Genomic DNA, 11,243 nt, shown 5'->3' with positions numbered 1-11,243 from the left:
GTAGGGAAAAATACTATGTACGTACGTCGGTTGCACTCGGGGTGAAACTCTGTGCACCGTTGCTGAAAGGGGAAATCCCGCTCCCCTTTCTTTCCTTCTGTTATAGCTGGCCACGCGCTCCATTCCCTGCCTTGCTCCGTTTTCTGGTTCTCTTTAATGGGGGAATGGGATCCCCCTGAACTCCGCAGGGCATAACTGCAGTTCTGTGTCACCATTTTGAAGGCTGTCGGCCATTACGGCGTTGCGTAGGCTCCACGATCCCGCCTTGCTACGTGCTGGTAGTGTCCAACCACGTCAGTGTTAGTGAAGCAAGCTAGAGAATTAACTAATCTAGGGTTCCCTCTTCGAAGCTTTCTGCACGAATAGCACTGGGCTCTTCTCCTCTTGAGCCCCTGCATCCCATATTTGGCACTGGGAGGCTGAGAGATAGTTGACAGCTGCCGCTGGCTCGGTGGGTATCTAGCACTGGAGCCAAGATGGGTGGCTCCTCCCTGGAGTGCTTAATTGGGAGATAACAAGTTGCTGAATTTCCACCAGAGCGCAGAACCCTCCACCCTCCCTTTCTTTTACCTCTGAGCAGATAAGTAGATAGGACCGGCCACCTCATGTCTCCTTTTAGCAGCAAGGAGTACCTTTGCTTTACGTACTCTGAGCCGCTCAGGCAGTGGGTAGCTCACTCGTGGGTTCATCAGCTGAAGACGGTTGTCTTCCTCAAGGCTGAGTTTCCCAAACTTAACACGTTTGCTTATGCGTGTTCTGCCTTGGCTACGAAAGGCTTTGTTGGCATTTAATCCCTCTCTGTCTTGGTTCCAGTACTTGAATCGATGCTGAGGTCCAGAAAGGCTTAGCGTTATGTTACATACGTCGTCGTTACTGTAACCTGCTTCTCGGCTCTCCTGCTCTAGTAGGAAAATCGGCCTTTAAAAGATACCTTGTTTATGTTGCAGAGTTGCTGGCCGCCCACGATAACAGGAGGCATCTCACCTTGCATAATTATTGAAACACCTCACAAAGAATCAGTGACCACTGACTTCTCAAGATTCAAAAAATACAGGTTCAGGAACCTCTTCATAAATCCATCGCCTTTGCCAGAACTCAAGTAAGTTTTCCAGAGGGAGGAGTTGCTAATGTTTCATCAACTCTGTTGAAGTACTGTAGTCAGATCTGGTGTTGTGTTGTGTTTGTACACTGGTGGGCAGGACTCAACCCACAGTTCTACTTCTCATCCCGCAAACAATTCGAAAGGACAGAAATCTGGGTGTTTTTTCCCCTCCAAAATGCACCGGACAGCTGTAAAATGTTCAAAGTATACCTGCAGCTTTCTAATGACTGCTAGGATCTTTCAGTATGTGTAGCTTTTCTTTTTGTGCCTGAGCGTCTGTGAACTAAATAATGTTGTTATACTCCTTTTGTGAAGGCGTGCGTACGCTTAACGATGCTTTGTGTAACTTTTATTCCGTAGCTGGGGAAACTCCAAAGATGTCTGGCTCAACATCCTGAAGAAGGAGAACAGATATGCTCACTGCAAACATTTCACATCGCTACATTCTAGTTTGCAGCCTCACATGAGATCGATCCTGTTAGACTGGCTCTTGGAGGTGTGTTCTTTTACTTACTCTGCTCTGCCTTTAACATCTTGGACACGAGGCTTTTTACAAGGGCCTGTAGTGACAGGACAAGGGGTAACGGGTTTAAATTGAAAGTGGGGAGGTTTAGATTGGATATCAGGAAGAAGTTCTTCCCAGAGAGGGTGGTGAGGCACTGGGACAGGTTGCCCAGAGAAGCTGTGGATGCCCCAATCCCTGGAAGTGTTCAAGGCCAGGCTGGATGAGGCTTTGAGCAACCTGGTCTAGTGGAAGGTGTCCCTGCCCATGGCAGGGGGGGTGGAACTAGATGGTCTTTAAGGTCCCTTCCAACCCAAACCAGTCTGTGATTCTATGACACTATCTAAGCCACGAGACAACCGCATCCATATTGGGGACTTATCACCCTGGCCCTGTCTGTGCCAAGAGCTGTTGGATGTCAGCTCCTGACGCTGTTTTCTGACTCTAGTACATGTTTAATTCTGCCCTGTGAAGAGAGCAGAACGAAAACAGGGCATTAGTGGCTGACAGCTGAAAGGTCTCGATGTAGACAGGTTCTTGTTGGAAAGCAATTGTAAATAAATCATTCATATTCCAGCCTGTTTGCTTCAGAGCATTCCAGTTGCCAAACAAAATGGAAGGTCTCGATCTTCCCACCCTACAGGAGGCAGTGTTAGTTGTTGTGAACCGGCAGCTCTGTCCTGGAGGTGTTTCCACAGGCGCTGTATAGAGCACGTTCCGTCCCCGCTGCCAAACGCAGACCTTGACACGCACAGCCCTTGCCCAGCAGCAGAGGGGACGTGCAGACGTGGCGCTTGAGGACACGGTCTAGTGGGTACGGTCGTGTTGGGCTGATGTGTGGGCTAGATGGTCTCACAGGTCTTTTCCAACCTCAGTGATGCTGTGAAGGGATCTCGCAGGTTTACCGGTTCTGTGTGGAGTGCTGCGAGGACGCAGATGTTGGTGGTGCTCTGTAAAATTCTTGAACTCTTAAGGAATGACTCAATTTCCAAACAAAAATGTCAACAAGGGCTGCGTTGTCCAGCTCAGTGGTTCTGTATACCGCAGTGGATTAAAATCCCAGCGGCATGGAGAGTCCCGGTAGCTCCTAATGCTGTCTCCTGCAGCGTCGTCACTGAGGTGCTCTTGAACGTGACGCAGCATTAGCGCTTGTGTCTGGGCAATACGCTTCCGCAGAAGTGGTGCCGATTAGGCAGCGGTGGGCCTGGTCTGCACCTTTTTGGTTCTGAATCCCGTCTGCAGCAGTAGTTAACACCAGGGTAGCACATCAAGAGAGATGAGAAGACAGAGTAGGCCTCTGCCTAAGATCTCCAGGCCCGGGCAGCTCTCTTTCCTTCGTTGTTGAACCGGCATTTGAACCGCTTTGCTGCAGCGCAGGCATTGGAAGTTCTCCCTGCCAGGGAAGGCCACTGCCATAGGGAGCAGGTGGCCATTCTTGCAGTTTTGTTCCTGCTTGGCGAGGCTGTCGGCGTGCCGGCGGGGCTGATGGCAGTAGAACCCCTTGGGCAGGAGCTTCCAGGCTTGTTTGCCCTAGAGCCAAGGGCAAACAAACCACAGTTTTTTCAGTGGTTCTGCCCTGGGATGGACCTACCAGGAGCACAGGGAGGATGTTCTCAGTGACTTCAACTTGAGGTGTTGAGCCCAGAGTATTCTTCACCAGGGAAATTAGTGTTTTGCTGTTTTGTTTTGGCACCCCCCCAGTGAGGCCACTTCTTTCAGTGGCAAATTGTTTGTACTCAGATTTAGGAAAACTGGATGCTGCTTAGATTGGAAAAATTGCACTTTGGAAGTACGTTAGTGCATTACAGACAACCCGTTTTTAGGTGGGAGCATGGGAAATATACCTTTCCCAGTCCCATCCTAACCACTACATCCCAACACACCTAAGTGTGTGAGAGTTTGGTTGTGCAGAAGATAAAACCGTGTGTGCTGTGTTTTACTGAGGGTGGTTTTTTTAACGGAAAACTGAATTGTTTGGGTTTCTTTTCCTGTTGTAGGTATGCGAGGTGTACGCGCTCCACAGGGAAACCTTCTACCTGGCTCAGGACTTCTTCGACAGGTTCATGTTGACACAAAAGAACATAAACAAGAGCATGCTCCAGCTCATAGGGATTACCTCGTTGTTCATTGCCTCCAAGCTTGAGGTAAGGCACGGGGAGGAGAAGGTTGAGTTTGGATTCACTAAAAAAAGACAGTGATAATAACACTTTTCTGTCTGAATCTGTTTAACTTGGTGCTGTACATACAACGCTTAAGGTCAGAAGGGGAATTGTTTTTCTTTTGAGTTGTGACCGTCAGTCTCTTGGAGCGTAGTCTTTGTCCTCACCTTCCTCAGCCGCAGGGAAGGAGATGCGTAAACCCAAAAGCTAGGCGCGTGTGCTAGGAGCAGTTTTGTCTCTTTCCAAACAGGCATCAACTGGCAGACGGTCTCGGGATCGGGAGTGGGACTTGAACAAAACCAAGCCCACGTCTCAGGCTGCCCGACAGCCCTTTAAACCCACTTAGCGGCGTGGATTTTCTTTTAGCGGTAACGCAGTCAGTGCAGCCACGGCAATAGGGTACGCTGGGCTCACAGATGTGGTATGCAGAGCGTGTTTTGGGGCTGTTGTCGACTCTGGTAGGCTAGTGAGGAAAATTTAGGATACCAAGTGTTGATACTTGGAACCCCCCAGTCTAGCTGCTGTTCCTAAAGCTGGGGTAGCGTGCTGGAAGCAGCTGCCTGTCCTAGGGCGGCACGTGGTGCGTCAGGCCACGGAGCCAGCCTGCGGAGCAGCAGTTCTGCTGGCAAGCTCTTTTCTCAGCCTGGGCCTGGGCCCGGCTGGCATGGCGGGGTGGGCAGGTTTCTTCGTTAACCATCTCCGCACCATGGGTTTTGCCACCTGCGGTGCCTGGGGGTGTGTTTTCTCTCATCTTTTTCTAGCTTTTGTTGGTTTTAACCAGTGAAACTGCCTCAGCACTGACACTGTGTGGTGCTGTATCGGTGAGCCCTTTCTGATACCGCAGCGTGCGGTGCAAGAACCGGGGTGGTGTCTTTACAGCAAATGGAACAGCTGAGCAGGGAGAGGTATATGTGAAGGGCTGTGCTGATTGCCTGGTCAGCATTTATTTCCCCAAAAGCTAAAAAAGTTGGGATAAATCTATGGTGTTTTACAACAGGTACCATAAAACCTACTTGTTTCTACATCTCCTCATCCTCTAAGTTCCAAGTCACTTCATATAATGAGAAAAAACACTGTTCTAGAGTAAGAAATGTTAATATTCCACTGTGGACTGAAAGGCATTTGCCGGTATCTTCTCAAGCTTTCTTGGACTTGTAAGGCACTCTTAACCTTCACTTTTCCCCCTCTCTCCCTTTAAAGGAAATCTATGCTCCTAAAATACAGGAATTTGCTTACGTCACTGATGGTGCTTGCAGTGAAGACGATATCGTAAGGATGGAACTTATTATGTTAAAGGTAATAACGCTGCTGTGTGTGTAAGTGCCGGCTGAAAGACTGTCCAGCTGGGCCTTTATCTTCATGGAATCACAGAACGGTTTGGGTTGGAAGGAACCTTACAGACCATCTAGTTCCAACCCCCCTGCCATGGGCAGGGACACCTTCCACTAGACCAGGTTGCTCAAAGCCTCATCCAGCCTGGCCTTGAACACTTCCAGGGATGGGGGTATCTGAAGGAATCTGGTGTTGGAAAGGATCAGTCTTTGCCATCACGGATCTCCTTACGCATTTACCCTTTGTTGATAGATACTAGTTGCGTGTTCAGGCCTTGAGCCTGGAATACCCTTAGTTCCCTACCTTCCAAATGGGAAAGACACCTAAGATCCAGTGGCACAGGCATAGGAAAGGGGCTTGAGATAGGTGCATTTTTCTGCTGATTGCAGTGTAGCCTGTTCTGAAAGTAGTGAAAATGTGATCCAAAATGAGTATCTGTGCTTGGAATTGTACACCATCTCCAGTGTTCTTCCAGGACCTGGACAGTAAGCCGAGCTAACTTGGGAGGGGTGGCATAGGAAAAGAGATCAGGACACCAAACTCTCCTTGTGGGGTTTAAAGTGCTTTAATGTTTGTTTAATATTCGCAGGCTTTGAAATGGGAACTCTGCCCCGTGACAATCATCTCTTGGCTGAACCTCTATCTTCAAGTGGATGCTCTGAAGGATGTTCCCAAAGTGCTGCTACCTCAGTATTCTCAGGAAAAATTCATTCAGATAGCACAGGTGGGTCACAAACTGTATCGGAAAAATGCTTATTGGGGCCGTTACCCCACAACTGAACGCTACACCCCAGAAGCTGTCAATGCTTTTCCTTGTTTCACCTCACCTGTTACTTTAAGGACGGTGCGAGCCAGGTTTTGACTCTATGAAGTTTGAGGACAAGCACCAATGTGTTTGTCTCCCCACTGTGACATGTTTTAAGACTTTTTCTGTACACTGGAAAAATACAAATGCACTACAGCGTTCTGTAAACAGCAGCAGCAGCAGCTGAGAGAGGAGGGTGGATAATTTAAGGTGCTGTGGGCGGTTAACTCCGTTTACCTGTATTATGTGTCGCCGTGTTTCTGTGCACCCGCCTGGCAGGCGGGCTGCGGGCTGTTTGGTCTGTTCTGACGCTGCTGTGGTTCGGTTCTGAATGGGCGCATGGCATGTCCAGCCTCGGAGAGGCTTCCTGGAGAGCAGAGTTCTCCGAGTCACTGAGCCATCGGGTGCTGTCCCGCAGCTCTGGGAGGAGCTTCGAGGTGTACTCAAACCTGTGCGAGCCCAGTGTCTTGCGTTTCAGTGGTCAGACTGCAGACTGGTTCGCTTCCTAACTCTGCGACACCCGCTTCAGCTGCAGCTGCTGCCCCAAAATAAAAGGGCTGCGTACCACGGATGCTAAAAGGCAGAGCTGCGTTGCAGAGCGTGGCCTGTGGGAGGCCCGCTGTACGCACAGCGGCTTCTGAGATGGGATTATATGGTTTGTAACTTGCTTTCTCCACTTGTTCTTCCCTCAGCTCTTAGACCTGTGTATTCTGGATGTGAACTCTCTGGACTTCCAGTACAGAACACTAGCTGCTGCAGCGCTCTGCCACTATACCTCAATTGATGTAGTAAAGAAAGCCTCAGGTAAGGAGCCTTTATAAAGCTTGGTGTAACTCGTCAGGCGGGGAGTTCTGAAAGCTCCTCCCTGCCTGAGGCTGCTGTGAGGGCACTGGGTTCCCAGGCTGCCCAGAGGCAAAAGCTGTGTCCCCACTGAGAGTTTGTTCATCTCTTCTGTGGGAGTTTTCTTTTTTTTTTTTCCCCCCTAATTTCACTCCTTCCTACTACAATTTCAGATGTTACAAGGCCACAACATAGAAGGAAAGACTTTCAGGAGGATAGTCTTAGCTGTCTTAGGGAAATAAAGCATATTTATCCTTGCTTTTGGGTGAATGCTGCTGCTCCGTCACTTCCAGCTGTTTTGGGGATCGCTGGCTGTATGTTATGTGGCTACTTTCTCCTAAATACAGTCAGCCACCAGTCGTCCCTGTCTGGCAGCAGCGCTCCGTTCACCTCTGTGCTAACTCCTCCCAGCCTGTCCCTTACAAAGTGAAAAACCCCACCCCAAACCAAAAAAATCCCTTAACCGAGCCCAGCGCTTGCCTGAGATACTGTAAGGGAGGGCGACAACAGCGTCGTGAACCGGAAGCCTCATGCTCGGGGTGACAGAAGTCACCTTGCCCTCCCCTGGCTTGCAGGAGGAAGCCTCGTGGCCGGAGCTGCTTTGCCCAGGAGGCCTGTGCTCACCCTCCTCTGCCACAGCGCTTCTGCCTGACGAGCGCAAGGAAAAGCTGGAGGGATGGATCCGAGCTTTTATCTTGCAGTATCGCTGTTGATGTAAAATCTCTGATCATACTGGAAGGCTGTGCGCGTCCTTCATGACTTACTGTGTCGCTGTCCCTCTAGGCTTGGACTGGGATGGCATTTCGGAGTGCGTAGAATGGATGGTTCCCTTTGTGAGCGTGGTGAAAAAAGTCCCCGCCAAGCTGAAGAACTTCAAGAAGGTTGCAGCGGAAGATCGACACAATATCCAAACCCACACGAATTACTTGGACATGCTGGTAGGTGGCTTGTGGATTTGCAGTTTGGGTGTCGAAGTACTGGTGAAGCGTTTAAAAGAGAAACCCTTAGGTAGCATGGCTTTGGTTGTTCGTTCAGTATCCCAGCTCCGGAGTACTTTACTAGCAGGGTGAGGAGGCGCTGCTGAACAGTACGGGTAAAGTAGAGCGTGTCACAGGTATTAACTGTCATCTTCCTCCCCAACACGTAGGAAGAAGTTAACAGCGGAGTAGTGTCTGCTGCCCCGGGTCAGTTATCACCTGTGTCGACAGGGGGAATAATAACCCCTCCCAAAAGCACAGAGAAGAAGTGATGGACAGCCACTGTCAGGAACAGTTCCCGAAACAGGACTTGGTGCTTCAGAACACAACCACGCTAAAGGTGCTTCATGCTCTTCAAGACTTGGGCAGCAAACGCAGCGTCTAACGGCAGCAGATGGAAATTGGGACCAGTGTCCTCTCCCGGACTCAGTGAACGTTTAGATCCACGCCGTCCCAGGAGCCTGGGCTGCTTCAGCCCCCTCTCAGCCACACCATAGTTCAGCTCTGACCATTCCCATGTTATGAACGTCAAGAACTTTCCAACCATGGCTGAGCGGCAACATTTGTCTGCTTGTGTCAAACCCGCTTTAGCCCTACGGGAGAGCTTAGTGACAGCTTGTACATATTCCCTCCTCTTGCCTCCTTTCTCCTTGTCTTTCCTCGGTAAGGCCGGAGCTTGCTGCCTGCCAGGTAGTCACCCGGGAGCAGTGTTAGGGGTAAGCAGCTCAGTCTCCCGAAACCACTCTGCCTGTGCAGGACAGCGTAGCCAGCCCTCCCCCACTCCGCACGATGCCAATACATTCATGATGGTCCTTTGGGGCTGCCCCAGGCCTCGCTCCTAGCGAATCGCTGCCCTCAGGTGAGCGGAGAGCCTGCTGCTGAAGGAACTGGAAGATGGTCCTGGAAGGATGGAGTTCCATCTTCTAAGGCCCAGCCCCCCAGAACTGGAGAGGGTATGGAAAAAGCCTGAGCTGCTGGTACTTGACAACCACTTGTGGCCTAGGAACAGTGTTTTAAACTAACTGTGGAGCTGTGTTTTATCAGTGTTTATAAACAGCATTAACTACTGTTTTCCTCAGACTACTCACTACCTCTGACTCACTCCTGTGATGAAGGGACAGTACTGGGAAAGGTGCACATCACTCCTCCTCCCTCGCTCAAGGTGCTCCTGCTGGTGCCCTGCACCCAGGGACAGGTGTGATGTGATGCTCGGCAGCCCCCGAAGCTGCCCCGGAGGGTCAACTGCCACCCCCGTCCACATTAAACTCCAGCTCTTGGCAAACTTGAATCTGTGTCTTCTTCAACCAAGCCATTGTGGAACTAGCGGAAGTTGCTTCCCGCCTTCTGTACAGCTTGTAAAAATAAGGGGTTTATAATAAGATTTCATCTATTTCTAAAAAGAAAGATACTAGACTGTAAATGTTGTATAAAAGTTTAAATGAATTTTAAAAAATAAAGTCTTGAGAGATGTGCTTTCCCCACTTGCACAGATATTTACAGCAGCATCAGCCTAGAAGTAGAGTTTTGCCATCGCCTGGAGAAACTTCTTCTTCCTCCTCTGCGCCGCCAGCTGTAGGACTTCCTCGGGATTGCTGGCGTTCAGCTCCGTCTGGCCGATGGCTTTGATCTGGGAAGAAGGGGAGAACGCCGCCAGCGTCAGTCCCTGCAGGCCGGCCGGGTCCTTACATGGCAGCGCTAGTGCAAGGGGTGGGTTGTCTGTAACCGCTGTGCCCCCCCCAGCACGTCATCACAGTGGCATCCAGCCCCCAGGAAGAATTGTGCAAGAAAATTAAAGCCACTTCCAGTTTTTCGAAGATGGTTTCCGGCAAAGGACACTAAGGAAATCCCACCCCCCCCTTCCCAGGAACTTACTGCTATCTGCCGCTTGTCTGTCTCACCCCTTTTGTGGTGGAGATCTGAGGGTGGGTCAAGGAACACCACCAGGGTAGGAAAGGGGCTTTTTCCCGCTGGGAGCATCCACTAGGAGCTTTCCATGGGAGCGCAGTGAAAGGATACATGTCAAGTACTCCAAGATGGTCACGTCCCAGATGTATTCGTAGTAGGAATCCATGGCGTCATGGCTGAAAGGGACGGACAGGGGTCACTCACCGCCACATTCCCGCATCGCCCAGCCCTCAGCAAACCGTGTTGTGGCTGTTACCTGTTCTGTTCCTGCAGTGCCTTGAAGGCAGTTTTGTAGTCGACTTCTCGCAGGAACTGGCACAAGATCGCTACCTGTAAGGGAAGGCTCTGGGTGACCGGCACAGCCTCAATTCCCCAAACACCACAATCTCCCGCACCGCTCGCCCCTTTCTAGGCCTAACCCTGTGCCTGTTCCCCCAGCTCAAAGCTCTGAGTGCCTGGACCCCGAGGGCGCGCCCTAACGCCAACAACAGTAGTAGCTAAGAGGAAGGAAAAGGGTGTTTTTCCTCAAGTCTGGAAGGGCAGAACCTGCCTTCCAGATGTCTGAACGCATTTAACGGCTCTTCAAATCAGAGCCCTGTGTATAAGCCTTGGTCCTTCCTGGAAAATGGACAATCCCACTGAGCTGCAACAGCCACACGGTTATCCTGAAGGTGCCCAGCGCCTCCCACCGATACCGTACTCCCTCTACCAAAAACACTCTCAACAATCACCTCTAGCCTAAGAGAAAAATGGGTCAAACACCCCCAACCCAGACTATTTCCACCTTTTACAATATTTCTGAGTATATATTTACCTTTTGGTGTCTTAGAAGCAAGAGAAAATAATCTATTTTAAGCAGACTGTGTCCAGAAGGAAAAACTGGGGTTTACTTTTTAGAACATTCTCCCCCCGTCCTTTAACATTCAATATTTATAAACGATGTTTAACTCGATGCCATCTTCCACCTCTTACCTGGGTGTGACAGTTGAGTAAAGAACAACACTTGATCATTCTTTTTATCACCTACAGAATGGTTAAAAAACAAGCCATCAGGACAGGGCACATAAATAACCTCCTTCCCTGTACGGGGGCAGTCGCGAGAAGCTCCTGCTGCCCGCCGCCGGGCAGCCTGCAGGCACCCAGTGGCTGCTGAATGGGTGAACCCAACGCCTGGGTGAAGCTTAAAGCGACTGCAGGCTTCCACCGGAACATGCCGGGGTTGGAGATTTCCCAAAAAAAGAAGGAGTTGTTATGGGGTTCTCACAGCCCACGTGCAAGTGATAAGCCAGTTGTTACACCAACTTGGCATGTGTACAGCACCACAACTCTGGAATGCTCTGACACTCCTGCCCAGCGCTGCAGCAGCTCTGCTCACAGTCCCAGTCTGGGAAAACCCCAGCACGGTCCAACCAGGGCAAGTGCCGGGTCCTGCACTTGGGTATCAACAACCCCCTCCAGTGCTACAGCCTTGGGGTGAGGGGCTGGTAAAGCTGCCTGGCAGGAAAGGACCTGGGGGTGTTGGTCAACAGCTGGATGAACATCAGCCAACAGTGTGCACGGGTGGCCAATGGCACCCTGGCCTGCATCAGGAACAGTGTGGCCAGCAGGACCAGGGCAGGGA

The 11,243-nt window shown here is 50.6% G+C and overlaps 2 protein-coding genes across 2 annotated transcripts in view; one reads left to right on the top strand and one right to left on the bottom strand.

The window, feature by feature from the left end:
* The window catches only part of CCNE2 (cyclin E2), a 9,110-nt gene extending 1,121 nt beyond the window's left edge, over positions 1-7,989 (top strand). The window contains exons 4-11 of the mRNA XM_010147318.1: positions 948-1,099; positions 1,463-1,598; positions 3,602-3,748; positions 4,964-5,059; positions 5,685-5,819; positions 6,593-6,704; positions 7,524-7,678; positions 7,888-7,989. Of these exons, the coding sequence (XP_010145620.1) occupies positions 948-1,099; positions 1,463-1,598; positions 3,602-3,748; positions 4,964-5,059; positions 5,685-5,819; positions 6,593-6,704; positions 7,524-7,678; positions 7,888-7,989 (1,035 nt within the window). The remainder of the gene's footprint in view (positions 1-947; positions 1,100-1,462; positions 1,599-3,601; positions 3,749-4,963; positions 5,060-5,684; positions 5,820-6,592; positions 6,705-7,523; positions 7,679-7,887) is intronic.
* Positions 7,990-9,065: 1,076 nt separating this feature from the next.
* INTS8 (integrator complex subunit 8) overlaps positions 9,066-11,243 on the bottom strand; it is a 17,794-nt gene continuing 15,616 nt past the window's right edge. The window contains exons 16-20 of the mRNA XM_010147317.1: positions 10,595-10,645; positions 9,879-9,952; positions 9,734-9,798; positions 9,590-9,633; positions 9,066-9,344 (exon numbers count right to left, since the gene is read on the bottom strand). Coding sequence (XP_010145619.1) covers positions 9,228-9,344; positions 9,590-9,633; positions 9,734-9,798; positions 9,879-9,952; positions 10,595-10,645 — 351 coding nt within the window. The 3' untranslated portion in view covers positions 9,066-9,227. The remainder of the gene's footprint in view (positions 9,345-9,589; positions 9,634-9,733; positions 9,799-9,878; positions 9,953-10,594; positions 10,646-11,243) is intronic.

The sequence above is a fragment of the Eurypyga helias genome, unplaced genomic scaffold (genome assembly GCF_000690775.1).
Source record: "Eurypyga helias isolate BGI_N326 unplaced genomic scaffold, ASM69077v1 scaffold20102, whole genome shotgun sequence".
NCBI classification, from domain to species: Eukaryota; Metazoa; Chordata; class Aves; order Eurypygiformes; family Eurypygidae; genus Eurypyga; species Eurypyga helias.
The sequence above is the reverse complement of the archived record's forward strand: the minus strand, read 5'-3'. Positions and strand labels throughout refer to the sequence as shown.